Source organism: Sceloporus occidentalis, unplaced genomic scaffold (genome assembly GCF_023333645.1).
Source record: "Sceloporus occidentalis isolate IW3139 unplaced genomic scaffold, rSceOcc1.0.p SCAF_125, whole genome shotgun sequence".
In the NCBI taxonomy this organism is placed as follows: Eukaryota; Metazoa; Chordata; class Lepidosauria; order Squamata; family Phrynosomatidae; genus Sceloporus; species Sceloporus occidentalis.
This window is the reverse complement of record NW_028317105.1, coordinates 791,976-813,497: the sequence shown is the minus strand read 5'-3', so window position 1 is coordinate 813,497 and position 21,522 is coordinate 791,976. Positions and strand designations below refer to the sequence as shown.

At 37.5% G+C, this 21,522-nt stretch overlaps 1 protein-coding gene across 2 annotated transcripts in view; it reads right to left on the bottom strand.

The window, feature by feature from the left end:
• Positions 1 to 2,594, bottom strand: part of LOC149281987 (kelch-like protein 4) — a 52,976-nt gene extending 50,382 nt beyond the window's left edge. The window contains exon 1 of one of the 2 annotated variants that reach the window (XM_089498755.1): positions 2,176 to 2,594. In XM_089498755.1, coding sequence (XP_089354881.1) covers positions 2,176 to 2,594 — 419 coding nt within the window. The remainder of the gene's footprint in view (positions 1 to 2,175) is intronic. The other variant, XM_089498756.1, reaches the window with a different exon arrangement.
• Between the last annotated feature and the right edge of the window lie 18,928 nt (positions 2,595 to 21,522).

The following is a 21,522-nucleotide window of genomic DNA, read 5'->3' as shown; positions in this document are numbered from 1 at the left end:
TATCAGACAATAAAGGAAAGGCATATCAAGCATAGCGAAAATGTTTTGTAGTCTCAAAATATACCGTAATTGTCTTTTATGCTTAGGTATAATAATTCTACTGTTCCTAAAATCAGCTGTGGATTTATGCATGTTATATATTGGTATAACATTATCCTTAATGCATTAGTCTTTTGATATTGAACCTCAGTAGCTTGATCAATACATTGCACTACAAAACTATTAATACTTGTATGATGGTGTTTGTACAGGTAGGTAAGTAGATACAGATATGTATATAGGTAGGTAGATAGATAGATAGATAGATAGATAGATAGATAGATAGATAGATAGATAGATAGATAGATAGATACATAGATAGATACTTTTCTGCATTGTTTAGAAACTTTGGTATTATAAAAAGTGGGAAAATACCCTACTTCTACCATACAGAAATGGTTATTGCTTTTAAATGGAAAACTCTGACATAAAGCTGCTCTACATATTCTACTTAATGCCTCTGACAAATTTGAATAGCTGTAGCTGCCATGAACTACACCTCCTGTTACCCTTATATATCCCTGGGCAATACAGGTCAGATTGCTCACATCTCACATTATTTGGGTGCCTTAGGGTGATGAGATCTGTAGATCACAACAGCTGCAGTCCCAGATATCTGTTAAACTCTAGAATAAATGCATTGAGGAATAGCTTACAAAATGTGAAAATTATTTGCTTATATGTGTTCTGGGAGATAGAACTTATATATATATATATATATATATATATATATATATATATATATATATTTCAAAGGAATTTATTATGCAATATAATAAAAAAATATGGCAAATTTAGCAATTTTGAAATTACATTAAAAAAAATCCCTTTTTATCCTGACTATTAACCTTCTGGATTTTATTCTGGGCAGAGGAATTCACAGCTCATTCTTTTTCCCTGTGTACAGTTTCTGGATTCCCTGCTATATCCCTGCATCAGTGTAGCTGCACAATAGGGCTGAAGGCTGATAAACTGAGGCTGTATGTTGCTTTAGTTCTCCCCATAAAGCTGATAAGCTGTCATAGCCATGAGTTTGCAGATGAAGCATTGCCACAACAAAGTAAAAGTTCCTCCATATTTCACATGGCTCAGTGTTAATTGTTCATTCACAAGAAAGACAAACCCATCTAAGAAGGGAGTCTGAAGGTTTTTACAGCAAGCAGCAAACCCTCCATCTTCCCTCTTTGTTTGCACAATTTTCCATGAATAAATCAAATAAAAAACAAATAGTTTTATGATTTGTCCCTGAATGCACTCAGCTTCCGCCTACACAGAACATACCAGGTGGCAACACAAAGAACAGGACAGAGTATTGATCACAAGCTGGGATGCAGACATGATTTTCTTCCTCATCCTAAAGTTGTTTTTTCTATAAGGTTGTAAGAGTGATACAAGAATGCAGGATAATGGCTAGTAGCTAATGTGGCTAATGTATCAATTAGTTGAGTTAAAATAGTTATATACAGTACAGGATTCTAGGACTAGTGGACACAATATATCAATGGGTGATATACAGTATGTTACACTAGAACACAGGACTCTAGGACTAGTGGATACGATATATCAATGGGTGATATACAGTATGTTACAACAGAACACAGGATTCTAGGACTAGTGGATACGATATATCAATGGGTGATATACAGTATGTTACAACAGAACACAGGATTCTAGGACTAGTGGATACGATATATCAATGGGTAATATACAGTATGTTACAATAGAACACAGGACTCTAGGACTAGTGGATACAATATATCAATGGGTGATATACAGTATGTTACAATAGAACACAGGACTCTAGGACTAGTGGATACGATATATCAATAGGTGATATACAGTATGTTACAATAGAACACAGGATTCTAGGACTAGTGGATACGATATATCAATGGGTGATATACAGTATGTTACAATAGAACACAGGATTTCACGGCTAGTGGATACAATGTATCGATCAGTTGACATCTGTTTAGTTATAATAGTGTAATGTAGTATGACAAGTTGATACAATGTGTCAGTCGCTGACATACAGTATGTTACAATAGAATGCGAGATTGTATGACTAGTGGATACAACGTATATTAAACATAAGTGTATCTTCTAGGGTTTCGGATCTGCCGCTAGAACTCTTACCTGTCAGTAGCTGCCTCTGGGTTCTCCTCTGCTATGATCTTCGTGTCTTCTGAGCTGCCACTTTCTTCTTCTTTGTCAAAAGTGTCTTCTATGCTGGACTTTGGGATATCCTCACTAGCTTGTAAATGTTCTATGATGTTCTGCTGGTGCCAGGATTGAATAGATCGATGGTGAACAGGGGTTGGACCTGGCACTGGTGCCAGTATATTGTGGACAGGGCTGTTGTTTTTCTTTAGCCCATTCCTGTCCCGTGAATGGCTTTTTAACCTACTGTGAACCGGTGTCCCTCTGTGTTCATATCCTTCCTGCTGGAGGCAGCCACCAGATCCAGCTGATCCTTGGGAAGGATGGCTGAACCATCTCCAACGTAGTCTTAGAATCTGCTTAACATCAAATTCTTTCTTTCCAGAGACTGACATTGTTGCAAAAACAAAGAACTAAAAAAAATGCTTGGCTGTATTTTAAGAAATAATATGAATCCTCCTCTGTCACCTTCTCTTATTCCAGCATAGCTCTTCTAAGACAACAGTAGACTCTGTGCTCCTGCCTCTGCATCATGCTGCAAGCTCCTTCAGCTCACACTAGGCTTCTGCTAACTGTGGAGGTGGGAACCCATAGTGACAGGATGATGAGGTCAGACCTTAAACAACTAAATCAGCTTAGTACAGGAAAGTAACTACCATAATACCAGCCAGCTTCTAGGCTTACACTATTGTGGCAGCTCTATTACAGGAGGAGATGTTTGGATACACTGCTTCTCAGACCCTACACTGCTATTTAAGATGCAGAGAAGCACATCAACATATTATAACAAGCAAACAGGGGCCATGGCATGCTTTATGTTATCAGCCAGGCTGCACCAAATAAAAGATTAATGCCAGGTACATCTTTCATTTTCTGCATTTTGTGAAGTCTGGAATAGATGTCCTGCTACATTAATCATACTTTGCTTTTAATTTTAATTTTTATTTTTTTTTCATATTTTTTTAAATATATTTTTATTTTAGAATCATGTTTATTTTTTCATGGAAATGTTGTGATATATTAGAGCCCTTTACAAACTAGTGACATACATAACTCAGCACATAAATCATTAATTTTGGGTCACCCTGTTTTTGTGTTTTTTGGGAGTTTTTTGCAGTTGTATTCTTGGAAGCTCCATAGACTGTCCATTGTTATTTTAACAGTAAGTGACCGTTTTTTTTCCTTGGCTGTCTGCCTAACAAAATAATATTGGTAAATGCTATTGTTAAATATTTTATAATAACGTTTATATGTTGCGAAATAAAGGTTCGTATTTATGTGGATGTGTGAAAGGGGTCATTTGACGTCTATTTGTTCTTTAACTAAATTTAAAAATATTTTTTTGCTGACAATGCAAATACTAGTCGCTAGAATAGGTTTGATGGGATCAAAGGCAGGGTCATACAAAGTTAAAAGGGACATATAAATTTTACAATTTTTTTCTACAGTATTAGTATTTTAATTTACGAAGAGGGACAGCCACCCAGCAGAAGCTGTAGAGGCTAATTGAGTGATAGAATTGAAACATGATGGGATGGCTCCTGAATCTACAAATGAGACCCAGGACTGATTAAGGTTTGAGTCTTTACAGCAGGAAAAACAGGAAAGACTAGACAGGTCCAATGGCTCTTATCTGCCTCATATTCTTTGTTTCTTTGTTAGTATCTGATGTCATAACACCAGCATTTTTCACATAGCTTGGAAACTGGTCGATATCATGCGATATCTAAAGAAGATAAAGTAATGTTTTTAAAAAAACACATATAAACTATACCCCCTAGGTATTGTTAAATTGTATGTTTTTGCATAGGACAACTAACTGCAGGAAGAAATGCCTTTTTCTATAATTGCATACATTTGTTATGATTCCCTTAATTAGGAGGGACATGAGTTACTGCAAATAAAGTAATCCTCAATAAACAGATCTTGCTGTTCGAAAAAATAATTGAATTGATACATTACATTCACAGTGCATTCACAGATAACAAAATCAATAAAAGTCTCCCTTTAATTTTATTTGGTCTAGGAAACGTAGCCTAATTATAAAGGACTCTGGAGCTTGTATTATATTTTCTGAAAATATTCTACTCTTTAATTGCTTTAAATTATCATTTCCGTTACATTGAGTCAAAAGGTTCTGCGAAATAGCTGTCTACATGTATTTTTTTTGTTAAAAGGGATTAAAATATTCACCATGACAATACTGTTTCAGCAGATTTCAGTAGAACAGTTAATGTTGACAAACAGCATTACATAAGTAAGGAGGTAGTAGAAGCATTATTACACACTCATCTACAAACACCAGACAAGCCAGAAGGCTTGTATTTCCCTCAGAAATCTCATGGTGTTGCCACAACCACAAGGGATTCTGGGTAGGTGCATGCAAATAAGGTCAACAATGATCACGTTTTGCCTCTATATCCACTTTATACATGGATCCCTTGAAAGTAATTGCCCGCTGTACAGGACAGCCTTTAGTCAAAACTCGGGAAGAGATGCAATAGCCAGATCACCGCTCATGGACAGCTGTGTTTTTTTTTAAGCCCCGAACCGTGCTTCGTTGTGAAAAAAAAACCAGAAAAAAAAGTGCCAGTGCCAAAATGCCATCAGGCCACAGTGGACACCAGGTCTCCTTCTTTGTTTTCTTCGGGATCGCAGTCCTGAAGGATATGCAGCACCTTCCCTCCCGGCCATAAGGCCTGCCGGAGGAGCGGATCTTCTTGGGCCCTTCCCGCAAGGGATGGGGCCACTGAAATCGTTGTTTGGACGGGGGGCGCTCAGAAGAGCTACCTGACTCCCCTCCTCACCAGATAAGCCGGACCTTTAGGGGACCCGGCACCACCATTACTTTTCACTATCGTGTCCATAATAATCTGTTTGCATAAATAAATCTCAATGCAAAAAATATATCCAAAAGCAAAAACACACATGCGCTGTGAAAAAAAACAGTGCAATCATGTAGCTAAACCATATACAAAATGCTCCAAGTGGAAGCCCCAGCCTTACCGGCTGGTGTGATAAGAAATTATCCATATGCCCCGCCACCGAGCCAGAAGGCTGGGGCTAGTGCATACAAAAATAAAAAGGACATGCACCTCATGGAAAACCACAGTGAGCTTAACATTCCAATTATAGCAAGTACCAGAAAACAAAAGCCTCAGGGCGTCATGGATTTCTAGCTCTTAAGCTAAAGAGCCAAGCTTTGCATTTTTCATAGGGGCTCACTTAACTTTAACCAAAAGACCAACACTCATTAACAGCTATTTCACCCTTAATTAGACTTATCAACACAAAGCTGTAACACTGACTTAATACTTGTGGCTTGGGGTAGCACGAGAAATACCCTTACATATGTTGTGGTGGGTAAAGGTGATGGAAAACCCTTGCACTTAAAATTAAGGGGGTAGTAGAAGCATTATTAAACACTCATCTACAGACACCAGACTAGCCAGAAGGCTTGTTTTTTTCCCCTCAGAAATCTCATGGTGCTGCCACAACCACAAGGGATTCTGGGTAGACACATGCAAATAAGATCAACAATAATCCCTTGAAAGTAACTGCCCGCTGTACAAGACGGCCTTTAGACAAAACTCGGAAAGAGGTGCAGTAGCCAAATCACCACTCATGGACAGCTGTTATAATGTGGATATAGAGGCAAAAGGTGATTATTGTTGAACTTATTTGCATGCGCCTACCCAGAATCCCCTGTGGTTGTGGCAGCACTATGAGATTTCTGAGGGAAAAACAAGCCTTCTGGCTTGTCTGGTGTCTGAAGATGAGTGTTTAATAATGCTTCTACTACCCATCATAATGAATAACTTGATAATAATAAGCTTGGGAAATCATTGATATGTAGCCATTACTAAAAGGAAGAAACCTAAAGAATACTCTCTTACTATTGGAAATGTTTGGTACTGCATCTTGTGCAAAACAGCTTGTAGATGATACCAAGCTCCTAGTCTACTTCTTTTGGGGTTATGGAATATATGGTTCCCTCTACTCGCTCCTGAAGAAGAAAAAAAAAGGGTACATATTGGAACACCATGGCTTTGTTACCAGCCTACCCCTCCAATGTTCTACAAAAAGCCAAATGTTTGCTAGCGTAATATGGAGAAATATATCTATAGAGCTCCTCTTGAAGTTTCTTCTTGTTTGTTTTAGTGGCAGCACTGGGCTATCCTTAATCCTCACACATTTAGTTTATTTTTTTATTTAGTTATGATTTATTGCATTTTTATGGAAAGCTGATCTCTTTAACAACCGCAAGTGAGCAAAAAAAATAAAAAAAACCCAATGAGTTGACCCCTTTTGGTTGTGTTAGTCTTAAGTTTTTTTGGTGCTTTAGTTAATGTTTTTCTCATGGGACCAGTCTGCATCCAAAGCATTCAGCAAAACTCCATAAAGTTGAAATATTTTGTAATATCACCTTTTGGGTCTTTTCAACCAAATTCTATTTCGTAGGAACTCTAGTAAAGTAACAGAGCCTGAATATATGTCATGGCAAACAATGTAGACCCATGTGTGTTCCAATGCTGCCCGTGGTGGGCTCTAATTTATTACCCAAATTTCACCCAAAAACTAAGCACAATTTAGAGAGAAAAAAAAACTGAATGACTCAAAGATGTTTTTAAACCTAAAAAGCTAAAATACAGAAAATACTTCCAGGCGATGGAACTAGGACTAAAGCTCACATCAGTTAATTATTGTACACCGACCACTGCCTTTTATTTTATATTCTATGGTTTTCTGTAGTGCTGGGCACATATTTGCATACGACTCATTATAATAGCAAATTAGGTGAACTAACATCTTTGTATTCATGAATTTTCCATGATCTCTGGAAATATTGCCGCGTTTACTTGCTGTGAAAATTGTGTGTACTACTTTGTATGGAGTTGATGTGTGTTTTGCGAAACGGAATATATTTTTCTTTGGACGATTGCTTACACTCCTGTCAATCCAAAGTGGTGTGGGCAGACAGAAAAAAAAATATAACGGCTGCCAAAAACAAAGTGATTAAGTCATTCGGTCATTAAAGGAACTCCATTTAGCATTTCATTGCAGCAACCAAATAAACTTCTATGGCTAACAAGAGTGATTAGATAGTTATGTGTTTAATATGTGTTCTGTATATTAAAGATATGCTGAGGTCCCCAAGTGTGATAAGATCTTCTCCTTTCCCCAATAAAAAAAATTATATTTTTGCCTTTGGAAGTTAAAAACAAAGCAGGGGAAATACATGCGCCTTGTGATTGAAATGAATGTACATGTTTTACGTCTATCGTACTATGCCGAATGCACAGTATGGTAATTTAATGCAAATTTTATTTTGTCTCCCATGATTCAGCTGTCAGCCCAATCAGGACATTTTATGACGTTTCCATAGCTCTAGGTCCGTTGATTAGCAGTCTACCCATGAGCCTCTTGAGCTGGGGGGGCGAGTGGAACAGCTACATCTCTTACAATGGAAATATACCTTGGTTTTGCCTGGATTATAACATTTCTGTGGAAACATCAACTAGGTGATCTCTAGTTATCAGAGCAAAAAAAAAAAAACAGATTTTTCTCACTCCCTCCCTGAGGGCACCATTAATTTGGTGTCTATAGTGTTGTGTAAAGCACTCTTTGTGATTTGCTGGGCATTGCATGGTGTTGAGGATGGAGCAGGTCTTGTTCACAGCACAGCATGCTGAGGGATTATGCAATTGTGAACAGTCGAGAGGCGGAAGACTTGCCTTCTTGTTTGTCCTTCTCAACCCTCACCTAGCCAAGTTACCCCAGGTCTTTCCAATGTGTTAGATGCATATGAGCTATGCCTGGAATTGTAATTCTACACTATTACTGTATTCTGATCCTTAAATGTAAGTTTATACTGTACGTGAATTGTCCTGCATTGCGTTGCAGTACCAATATCAGATTTCTGATGTTATGAATGTTTGTACTGATGATGCTTTTGCTTCTGCGCTGCATTGCAGTATATTGTGTGTTTTATGATATGGTTAGCATGTACATGGTATGGATGGTCACCCCATAAGGACATTTCATGCATGCTAGGGTCTATGCGGCTTCAGAAACTCCCTACAGTGCATCATGGCAGAGGACACTTGACTACGTCGGTTTTTGGCAGTGTCCTCTTTCACAGGATTTGTTGAGATCAAAGACAGTGGTAGGTGAGGAACTTCCACTCCACGATGTTATGGGTGGACTTTTTCCAGGAATTTACACAGAGCTAGGGAACAGGGCCCTGTCCGACACCAGAACAGTCTTGCATAGAAACTCTTCCATCATTGATAGTCTTTGGAAGTATCTCAAATCCTCAGCCCTCCTCTCCTGCACTCTCAGCAGGATTGGATTCCACATTCTCTTCGTGCCGGCGCTTTTAGTTGTACTCTAAACTGTTGATGACTACGTTGCAGTATGCCTTGTGTATGATGTTCTGTCTCACTTAAGTGAAAAAAAATAACATGATTGTTGCATACAGATGTAAGAATTATGATTTGGGATAATAAATGTCACAGTCCCCGTTTAACAGAATAATGTTATTTTACTCCTATATAATTAGAGTAGAACTTTCCTTCTTGTTGTGATTCTGTCTGCTTCATATGGTGCCCCGTAGTTGCTTTATATTCTCTATCCAGCTGATTTTCTTTTCAATTAAACACTAAAGCTACAGTAGGAATCCGATGGGGATAAAACAACCAAATAAGTACCGTTCCTTTAGTAAAAGTGACAGCCAAGAGGGAAAGGGAGGATTATAAACAAGATATATAATAACCCTTCACTCGACTCTCCCTGGAACATAAAAGTACATTTGCTGAGTTCATTTTGGTAAATGGCATTTGGAAACTATGTGTTCTTGACCATAACCTTATTTCATGTTGTTTGATTGAACATCATACATTTACTTCAAGAAACAATGTGTGCTTTTAGACATTAAAGGAATGGTGGCTTTATCGACTAATCCAGTAAATGCCAAACTCTTTATGTGTATCATATTAATAAAGCTAGCGGTTGCTCGTTTTGTCGCATCCAGTGCCGTAAAAATAAGCTGGCACGCTATTTGGAATAATTACTAACGTATTTATCTTTTGAGGTGTGATTTATGAATTCAATTATTTATCTTTGGTTTAAAAGCTCGATAAAGTGATGAGATTAGGGCTCTGAAAATATTTTTTTAATGGCTTTCTTTGAGAAAATGCAAGACTCTTACAACATGCGTAGAAAAAGGATGACCTACTGGTTTTCACTTAGGGACACAATTTTAGTAACCAGAATTACTCACACATATGTTGGTATGTAGGACGTAATGGGCATGATGGAATAAATACCCAACATTTCTCAAAGAAAGAAAGAAAAAGATGATATGTTTTAGGAATCCCTTTGTTAACAGAACCCAAAGAAGCACTATTTGATCATAGTAAGCCAAGTAATCGATATCTTCCCTTTAAACACCAAATGGTTAACGCGATACGTAGCAATGAAGATGAATGGGATAATAATACTAGTATTAGTTCTGCAAAATTGTTCTGATTAATCGTTCCTTAGACTCATTCTCAGTTTTTTTATAACTGCCTATGCAGCAGATGGTTCGTTAAATCTGAATTTACATTTTTATCATAGAGAATAGATATATCATCTCTGTATGGTATCTCCCAGGTGCCTCGGATTATGGATTACCAGGCGATTTTGTCGTAACTCAGCATATTATTAGCTAACAGACCTGAACTATTTGCGCATTAAAATATAGAAGAGACACATTTTACAGTATATGGTGACTTACCGTAATTCTGATGAATTACTGTTGGGTTACTAAATTTACATTTATTTATTTATTTTTCAGGCTGCACATATATTTTGAGGTAGTTTGGAGTTTTGTGGTTTAATTAATGTTCGGCTTCCCATATTTTTAAGCCAGAATAAAGCGAGCCATGAAAGTCCAGGCGGGATAGGCTAAGCTTGGAGTGGGTGATGTCTGATCTTCTCATTTTCCCACAAGAGGACCTTACCTGGGATGCTTCAGCAAAACAAAGAGGAAAATAAAATCTAAGGAATCCAGTAGTATTTTCTCAAATTCTTGTAAAGGCTTTATTGCAAATCCACATGGAGTAAAGTACATGTACAAAACAGAACAAGTCAAATCGATTGAAGCGTTCCGAAACCTTAGTGCTTAGTCATAAGCTAATAAAATGTAGCGGACAATCCTTAATTGTTGCCACAATTAAACCAAAATTCTGTATAAATTTTTGATGACTCAAGTTGGTCATTGGTACCAGAAAAACCTTAAAGTTTACCCTTCATATTGCATAGATAATGTAGAAAATGAAATTTTGGACAGGGAAAATCCCAAATTCCATATTTTTAAACATAGAAATGTGGTTTTCTAGTGTAATTACATTATCTAAAATTTTAATACACTATTCAAATGATTCAATCAGCCACACCATAGCTAATTAACATCTTTAATAAGCCAAAACCCATAAAATTCTACAAGACACATCCACGTTTCATGAAAAAGAACCAAAAAAAAACCACCCTGTAGGTAACCTGACGTCTCTATCCTTCTCCACTCATTAATAACCCAACCTTATTTTCTAAAATAATTTATTTATATGACTATTTGTGCAGCATTTAATTTTTTTATACCATAACTTATGATTTTTTTGTACATATAATAGTTTATGTGAAAAGCATTTGATTTGGCACTGAGACAAAATTCATAATATTTTCCTTAATCAGAAACATTGTTAACATGATAGATGATAAAATATAAGAAGGGAAGAAAAAGCATTTCTTACTCATTTATACTGATATACAGATCCTCGGAAACAGTCAGCAATTTTCACACATTTTTGTAATGCTTAAAATAATCCATCTGTGTGCTTGAAAAGTGTAGACGAAAAAATAAAAAGCTGGTCGCTTGAGATAATGTTTGGTTTTGGCATATTTGTGCATCATCGTTAAAACTTAACAAAATCAGATATTTTTGAACTGTTTAATAAATAGAATTTGCAGAATCTTACAGCTGGAAATTTCACCTTCGTCACACAAGTGACTTGTGTCCCAGATTTTTCAAAAGGTGTAAAGATTTTTATGAGCAGGTGTTACATTGCCACACCATGGAAAAGAGGACCCGACGGCCTGATACACAGCATAGAATGAATAAAAATATATTTTCATCATCTTCTATGTACCGTATTTGCTCGATTATAAGACGACCCTGATTATAAGACGACCCCCCAAAATCTGAATATTATTTTATGAAAAAAAGAAAAAGCCTGAATATAAGACGACCCTATAGGAAAAAGTTTTACCAGTAAATGTTAATTCATGTAAACTATGTGAACAATTGTTTGTTAATAAAAGCTACGATTGAGAAAAATATTTTGTTTTTATTTCCTTTTTTTTCAACCTGCCCCCCAGTTATGCACATCTGCCCCCAGGCTTGCCCCAGAAATGCCTTATACCCCATATATGCCACATGATATACCTTTTAACCCTCTAAATGCCACTGTGCCCCATGATACACCTTTTAACCCTCTATATGCCACTGTGCCCCATGATATGCCTTTTGACCCCCTATGTGCCACTCTGCCTCCAGAAATGCCTTATACCACTATATGCCACTCTGGCATTTAGGGGGTTAAACGGCATATTATGGGGCAGAGTGGCACATAGGGAGGTATAGGGCATTTCAGGAGGCAGAGTGGCATTAATGGAGGTTAAAAGGCATTTTACAGAGCACTCTGCCTCCAGAAATGCCTTATGCCCCCCATTTAACACTCTATCCCCCTCCCTCCTCCAAACTTACCGGTGCTTCTGAGTCCCCTGGTGCTTAGTCCAGGCAGCGTGTAGAGCTCTACGCGATTCGTGTAGACAACGTCCGCTCAACGCGAATCGCGTAGAGCTCTACACGCTGCCCGGACTAAGCACCGGGGACTCAGAAGCACCGGTAAGTTGAGGGCGGGGGGCATAACACAGGAGGATCCAGGTCCCCTGAATCTGAGTCCCCGGTGCTTAGTCCGGGCAGCGTGTAGAGCTCTATGCGAATCCAGAGCTCTACACGCTGCCCGGACTAAGCACCGGGGACTCAGAAGCACCGGTAACTTGGCGGGGGGGGGGGGCATACACAGCAGGATCCAGGTCCCCCTAGTCTCATAGTCAGACCTATTTGAGGTCTAATTATAAGACGACCCCGATTATAAGACGAGGGGTATTTTTCAGAGCATTTGCTCTGGAAAAAACCTCGTCTTATAATCGAGCAAATACGGTATATCCAGTGTGGTTCATGGCTATCTGGCAAACTGGGCAAATGCCTGATGGGCCGGTAGAGAACGGCGCAGCATGTCCTGTGACTCCAGCGGCAGATCTGCTCCTTTAATGTGTGGCCGCCGGCTGGATACCCAATCTAGTTGGCTGCTCCATGTGTATCATTCAGCTACCACTGGCCTAGAACTGCCTGGGTCACTTTTTTTCCCCATTCTGATCCTGAACTCGCAGGTCCATAAGAAGTTGACTTCACTATGCATTATGAAGGGCCATCAGCAGGCAGGTTTTCCTGTACAGAGGGCTGAGACATGATGTTACCCATTAACCCCTTAAGGACAATGGGCAGTCCCATTGAAAACAATGCATTTCATTAAGGGGTTAAAGGGCAATATACATTATACAAGGCCAGCTATGACCTTCCTTCAGGAAAACCTCTCTGCAGTTGGCCCTTAATAATGCATCGAGAAGCAGATGAGCTTAAACCACAACTTTCCCCGAACTTCCATAGACTACCATTTTGGTAAATAAGCCCAGAACCCGGACCATTGCACCCCTTGCCAGGCCATTGTTAGAGAGTGTATTCTCTTCTTGTCATGACCTTGTTAAAAACAAGAACAGAGTAAATGTCTTCCCTCGCAGGATGTTGATCCCTTTGGCATACTTATTATTTTTATTATTTTCTTTCCTCTTTTTCGCTTCTTCTACATGAATAAAGTGTAATTTCCACTGTTATACTAAAAGGTTATATTTACAAGTTCAAAAGAGAATTCTTAAAATAGAGAGTGATGACTGAAGTATTAAACTGGCAAAGGAAATGGTTTTAGGCGCAAGTTTCCCTTTTCACGAAAACGTGCAGCCTGACTTAAAACTTCCTGTTATCATCCGCTGCTCTTCCGAATCCCGCTAATGGATTCACAAAAGAATCTGAAGGCTTTTAAAAACAGTCCTCTTGAAGATCTTTCGAAAAATAAACACGCCATAATTGATTACGCTTCTGACAGCGTCTACAAATACGTCCAAAAATCCAAACCAACCTGTAAAATTAAGAATTAAGTGTCCAGCTGTTACTTTGTCCCAATGCCAAGAAAAAGCTACAACGTTGATCGTAAAGAAGCCAAAAAAGCAAAGCCAACATCTCAAGACGCTGCGGCGCCAAACGTAATTTCTAAGGAACCCACGGGGACAACAATATCTTGGACACCTTCCTCCTAGCTCAGCCTAGACTGTCTACTCCTCGGATACTTAAGGGTGTCTCATTGAGACAACCTTTTTCCTCATTGTAAATATTTTTGTTCTTAGAACACAAAAAGTCTCCTTGTTCCACGTGCAGTAACCCAGATTAGCAGAAGATCTTTGTTTATTTAATCTCTAGAAGCAGAATCAGAGACATTTGCAAAGTCAAGTGCTTTTTCTCCTCGGTGTTAATGTCAAAATATTATTGCTGTGTTGAATTGTGTACTCGGAAACGTACTATTTCAAAATAAAACATTTATAGAATGCGCTAAAAATCAACAGAATCAAACAATTTATCTTTCGGAATGTTGTATTCATTTATGCTACTACCTGTTCCTAAAGCTAAAGGCGCAGAGGAATCTGCTTAATTATTATGTTTTATGTATTTATCAAAAGTACAATAGGATCATTATTTGATAATAAACTAGACTTAAAAAAAAAAATTATTATATTATTTTATGCATTGTAATTTTGGTGGTGTTGAGTTTTTTTTTATTTTGTTGTAGAGAAACTCTTATTGAGTTATTTTACATACAATATAATTCAACCTTGTAGAAAATGCTAAATAAATGAATTGCACGTAAATAGTAAGGAAAGAGTAAAATTTCACTTCTTAAAACAAGTTTAAAATTAATGTCAGAAACGTAAATTAAGGTTGAAACCCAGGAATAGAGAGATATTCTAGTATGCCACATTTTTCATGTTCTGTAAAGCATACTTACATTTTATTTTAACATACAAATCTAAAGAGTATTTTTTTAAATAAAAAAAAAACATACTAATGGTATGTTGTGATCAGATTATTAGATATTAGGTAACTGGGAAAAAATACACTAATAGGTACCTGGTAAATCTTATCATATCAAAAAAAAAATACAAAACAAATACAATAATAATAATAAAATAATAATAATAATAAAGTACAATACAACCTACAAAAATAGGTATCATTTCCACTATTACAAAAAATAACAAAACTATGAGAATTTTATTTTTTTTTTCCTTTTCTGGTATTAGAAAGTAATCATTATTTCAAATACTGCCATACTATGTCCTACGCACCCTTTAAAAATATACTGTATATCCGAAAACTATTTTATAGATTACTCCTTTTTCAGGTAATTGCTCGCACAAAAGTCCTTCATCTCCGAAAAAGATGTATAAAAAGGATAATTCATTTTTTTTATCATGGTGCTTTTTATATAATTATAGTAATTTTGGCTTTTAGCTTTGATTACAGGTTTTCTTGCAGAAATGTTATCCCCGCTTCTCCGGATAAACAACTGGGAGTTTTTTTAGCCCAGTGCAGCGAGTTATTTAGAACTGAAAGATCATATTAAATGCAGAATGGTTTGGGGCTACCCCCCGAACAATAAAACTGCGCACTGATCTTTAATTAAGTTGCCTGGATTTCAGTTTTCTCTCCGGGAAATGTGAACGGCTCAAAGAGAAATATCACTTTATATATAATAATGATGTAGTTAAAGGCTAGCGGTAGAGTCTGTCTTATTAAAGGTAAAAAAAAAGCAAACTACTAGATGTGCCACCACATAAAAAAAAAAATATTGGATGGTTTTCAAATGATACCTGTGTTAAAAATGAAAGATTTATGGGGTTTATTCGGCAAAATGTTTCCAGGGGAAGTGTGGTGAGTTCCATTACGGCTCCCCCGATTCACTACGTGTTACAGAGCGTTTCTTCTGTAGGAAGAGCTGAGCTGGCCTGCTATAATAAATGTCATCTCATAATGCATTGTACGAGGTCAGCTCAGGGCATGGAAATATTTCATAAATTAGTCGTGACGGCAGAAAAGAACAAACACAGGAGAGGGCATGTATCTTCTGGCTTGGGTGGGGGCAAATAAACAAACACTAACATACTTACCCATTGACACACACACACATACTTACACACAGACAAATAGGAGGTAGAAGACCGAAGGTTAATTTAACAAGCGGACCTTGTCGTATCAACCCTCACTCTTCCACCCCGTACATAAACTCAATGACGGCTACTCCGGACACAATTAGAATCTGGGGCATTATGTTTCTAGATGAGTATAAAGACGTTGGCACATTTTATTTTCGCTGGCTCTTTTTTCTTACAAATCTTAAACCATACCCCTTCTTCTAGATACGTCGCGCAAAGCTTTTAAATATCAATATGTTGAGATTTCAACAACGTCTGTCTAAATTTATAATCTCCGGGGAGGTAAATATTTCAGATTAGACAAGAAAACAAAGACTGGAGATCATTATAATTGTGCAGTAAGTTCAGAGGTGATGCTGCCTTTTTTCTTTTCTTGAGATGCTTCTCTCAAGAGATTTGCTAGTTGCCCATAAAAAAAATAAATAAATAAATAAAACACACACTGCATGTCATATAATTACAGTATACAAAACATCTTGTTGAAAGTTGGTTTAATATTTCAAAGAACACGTTCTCAGTTTTATGGAAGCTGTCACAAAAAATCAGTAAGAACATTGTCACCGGTGAGATCTAGCAAAATGAAATGGTTCTAGCTTCTAGGTATTATAACAAGCGAAAGAATACAGAAGCAGAAAAAAAGTGAATTTGGCTGCGGTACAGAGCTGCTTAATTAGTAGCATACTAAAGTATGCTCGTGGTGGAAGTCAGAAAACAAATTAGCACACAGTATACATTAAATGTCCAGCCTTTTCTTCTCAAGGTGATCCTAAATCCTCACAGTGGATCTGCCTACACTTGTGTCAAGTTCAGGCTAAATAACTGCTGTTACTCAAGAAGATAATTACTTTCACTTGACACAAACTTATCTTCCTTAAGCTCAAAGCAGCAATTGAGAATTAATTGGGTGAAGAACATGAATACAAAGTATTTATCAGCTTCCGTAATATGATTGGAATTTGCAACGTATATAAAAGCAAGGCTATGCTTCTGCGTGTCTTAACTTTTTTAATTTTAACTTCTTTGGTTTTGATAAACTTTGTTGTTGGAATGGTAAACTTTCTGCAACGCTAAACATTGTGCTGGCGTTATATGAAATGCCAAAGTGGTAAGTATATAAAATATTTAGATTTCTCATCACATCTGAAGCAGTCAAGCCAAGCCATTGTATATATCTAGTTTTGTCTATGAAAAAGTAGATCTATATGTAAGTAGGATTCATGTTTCAAGCTACTCTCTTCGGATATTGGGTTCAGATATAAATTGTGTTGGAGGATCATATTGTACTAACTTCAATATTTTGTAATTATTATTATCAGGGCTAGGTTGGCAATGATGAAGCCAATGGCTTGATATGGATGGATGCACGTTACATTTTTAGGCTCACTTATTGTATAGCCGGACATTTCTATTTGGTGGCCACGCACTGCAGCACCCATTCTGACAATCCTGGCCTGATTATAATGATAATTAGCTGTAGTAATATGTAGTGTAGATATAGCCCATATCATACAATACTGTAAGATATACTGTATTATCTGTTCAAGCTACATCAAAATTAGTGTGTGGTGTTAGATTACCTCTGGTATCATTTCTGATTGTTAAAGAGGATGGAATGATGGTCTATTAACAACTGGACCATTGTAAAGCCCTAAAGCTTTGGTCCAACTTTTTAACATGGGGTCATTTATAGGTATACTGCGTAAAATAGTTTCAGTATCCAGTAAGACGATAACTCGTTTTTTAAGTAGAACCTTAGAAGTTATTTACTTAGAAGTTCATCAAGCTTGATTTCTATGTCTGATGCTTTATTTCTTGGAACCATTGACTCAGAAAGGGAGAGTCTTTCAGTCCATGTGACTGCGCTGTTAAAGATAGACAGACGATCCAGTAGTGCTAGATCCAGTAGTGCTAGCTCTCGTCAACCATGTTATAATTGTTGGAATATCTTCTTCCTTTTGCAATTTCATGATGCTATGGAAGATTAGAGATAATATTATCAGCTATATTACATTTATCAGGAAGAGGGCTGTGTGCACTCAGGCATCTCAAGAAACATTAGGTTCAGCCATGGTATTAATTATAGTTTGATTATTGTTTATTTTGCAAGTATATGTTTATTTTACCCTCATTTCTTTCTGAAATATAAATTTTTTATGTCAATAGGAATCACGGAAAATGTAGAAAAAAAAAATTCTGTATATATTTTGAAGAAAATCCCGGTGTTCTCCTATCTGATGATGACGATTATTAGACTTGTGCATTCGTCTTCGGGCGAACATGAAAACGAACACGAAGGGTGCGTTTTCGTGTTCGTTCCGAAGACACGTAGAGGAGAAGACAGTGCCGGTAAAACGTAGGTGAAGACGAAGACTCACACACAAAGAATCTTCGCCTTCGTCTACTAATCATCCCGGTCCCTACCATATCTTCACGGCATCGCGGGAGTTGACTGAAGCGGAAATCCGCAGGTTCGTCGTCAGGGGTTACAGGGCAGTGCGAGTGAGCCTATTGGTCACCTGCAGGGTCTTCCTCTGGCATCAGCCAATGGTTGATGCCAGAGGAAGACCCTGCAGGTGACCAATAGGCTCACTTGCACGGCTTTTTTAACTCCTGATTTCCACTCCCGTTAACCCCTGCGATGCTGCGTTGGATAACGGGAGCAGAAATCCGTAGGGTAAAGAGCAGTGCAAGCAACCAATAGGAGGCTCACTCGCACGGCCCCTTACCCTTAGTTGCTATGTAGAATAAAGAAGAAGAAAAAAACCTGGGACTCTGCTGCAACAGTTAAAAGTCTGTGCCAGCGACCATCAAAGTCGCTGGTACGGACATTTAACTGACACAGTGGGGACACCAGTGGTCTCCCCGCTGTGTCAGTTAAATGTCCGTGCCAGCGACCAACAAAGTCACTGGTACGGACATTTAACTTAGCATAATAACTTATTAGAACTTCGGACACAATGCTGCCCTCTATTGGTAAGATACATTGAGTAGCTTAATAAGTTATTATGCTACTCAATGTAAAACCAACAGAGGGCAGCATTCTGTCCGAAGATATATTAGCCATATGTGGCAGTGTTCAATTTCATTTATTTATTATTTTAATAAAATATATTCCCATGATCCACTGGTCTCCCCGCTGCAACAGTTAAATGTCCGCACTCGCCGGCATTAATTCTGTCGAACTTGCAAACTCTTTTTTTCTATTTATTTTGGGGTTTTACACGGAAGGATCATGGGAATATATTTTATTTGAATAAATGCAAATGAGCACACTGCCACATATGGCTAATATATGTTCGGACCGAATGCTGCCCTCTGTTGGTTTTATATTAAGTAGCATAATAAATAACTGGATTTCAAGCATATGGAACAATGCTACTTAATGTAAAACCAACAGAGGGCAGCATTCTGTCCGAACATATATTAGCCATATGTGACAGTGTGCTCATTTGCATTTATTCAAATAAAATATATTCCCATGATCCTTTCGTGTTGCAGCGGGGAGACCAGTGGATCATGGGAATATATTTTATTTAAATAATTAATAAATGAAAATGAACACACTGCCACATATGGCTAATATATCTTCGGACAGAATGCTGCCCTCTGTTGGTTTTACACTGAGTAGCATAATATTCTGCCCGAGAATATATTAGCTATATATATGGTAGTGAGCTCATTGGTCACCAGCAGGAGGCCCCCTGCTGGCGACCAATAGAGTTGCTGATACGCACATTTAAACTACTGGCGCCAGAGCTGCTGCGGTACGCGTTAACCCCGTATTAACCCCTTAACTGAAAAAAAAACGAAGAAAAAGCGAATATTCGCCCGAAGAGAAGACAGGAACGGGCGAATATTCGCGGAATACGAAGATTTTTTTTTTTACGAAGACGAGCACGAAGACGAAGAGCCCCCTGGTGCCCAAGTCTAACGATTATTATTATTATTTATTATTTATTTTAATTTTATTTATATAGTATTTATAGAGTGCCAGCAAACCTTTTTGCACCATTTTTTTAGGTGAGTGTAGAATTCTATATTTGAAGTAGATACAAAGTCATATACTGTAAGTCAGTTTTTCATCTACAGATGTCTTTTCTTCTACAGATTAAAAAGAAAGTTTGACAAAAATAAAACTTTTTACTAATGGCTCAGTTTAAGGTTTAAAAATCTAAGTATTTATTTAAAAAAAAAATCTATTTAAATGCTCTTTGATGGATTTGACATATTTACATTCTTGCTATGATTGAGAATATAGAATGTCATTCCAACTCTTTTATTAAAATGCCCCCTGCGAGACTTTGTGTGGGGGGGCATGCTCCTCCCTTAAAAAAATGGACACACCCTTTTTGGTCACACCCACAAAATGATCTGAGTGTTTCGGAAATATTAAGGTGGTTTGGTATTATACAGTCCGCCCCCCAGAAATATGCCTTTATTGAAATTGGACATAATGTAAAAAAAAGAGGACTCACCCTCCCAATAAGATGAATATTTTTCGTATGGGGTATATGGGAAAGGGGTTAAAATAAATATAATTAACCAGTGCCTTTAACTTTAGATTTTTAAAGGGTTATGTTTTTCTAAAATTAAGTCACCAAGAAAACACGAAGGTCTATTTTTTTTACAGGTAGGTGAAATAGATTAACTTGGTGCCGCAAGCGTGTACTTTATTATAGTTCGAGCGAGCCTGTTTTAGAAGTGACGTAGCCCTCTGAGACCATAGCTGGATTAAAATGGGGACTGATTGAGCCGCAGCTTTAGTCTCCTCTAGCGAAATAACATCTTTGTTCTGCTACATCAGTATGTAATTAGTATCAGACTAAAAAAAAAGTCCCTTACTTCCTCGGCTATCCCTTGTACCAGACAGGTCTAAAAGGAGGTCTAGTAATTCTTCTGAAGAATTATTGTAGTGCACTTAATGATTAGAATGTTATTAGCTATATATTATAAAACCCTTATCATGCACCCCAACAGTGTATTAAAAAAACATAAATTGCATATTTCTTACTTTGAAACTTAGTAGAATTCGGCTTCAATTGTGATCATGTGAGAGGAAAAAGAGCAGGGAATCATAGAATTTGATGGCAGATCAGACCCATTCTCCCCGTCTAGTCATTCTCAAACCTTATTCAGTCGTTGGTCTCGACAGCCATATTTAAATTCCTGTATTAACCTCCACCACTTCTGCTAGGAGGATGTTCCACTTAACTACCTAAACATTCCACCTAAACCTCCGGCCCTCTAGATTATGATCTCTTCGTCTAATACTTCTCCTCCTTTCTGTCGTGGTTCTTGCGGGGTGTCATACCTAAGATACCAAGATACCAGCATATGACATCATACTCTATTTCCTATGTCAAAGCTACTAAGGACTAGCAACAAAAGTGCCAACTTGCCAGGACTTGAGACATTTTGCCTCATGCTGCCCTCGTACAGGTCTGGTTGAAGCTGGCTTTATATTCTTTCTGAAAACCGGAAATACCCCCAGATTGTGTTATTTTTTTTAATATTGCTTCTAAACTATGTAAGCGTTAAAGGTTTTTTTAAAAGCCTCCCTATGATTAATATCATTATTTCTATCTTTAAAAAAAGGGTTATAACTCATTTGTGGCTCAAGCCATTACCAATCGCAGGATTTTGAGATGTGGAAATGAAATTACATTCACCCTTCATGGATGAGAGCCCAGAACATCTCCCCTTCCACTGCAGTGTCATTTAATTGATGTGCGATTTTATTAGTTCACCCACTGAAGTCCTGCACAGTTTCCTAAAAGAAGAAAAATAATTATATTATGTGTCCTCAAATGCAGATAACTCCATTGGATCTGTCTTGCTCTATATCAAGTGAAATTTTAACCTTGAGAAAAAAAAAACCTATTTTGTAAATCAGCC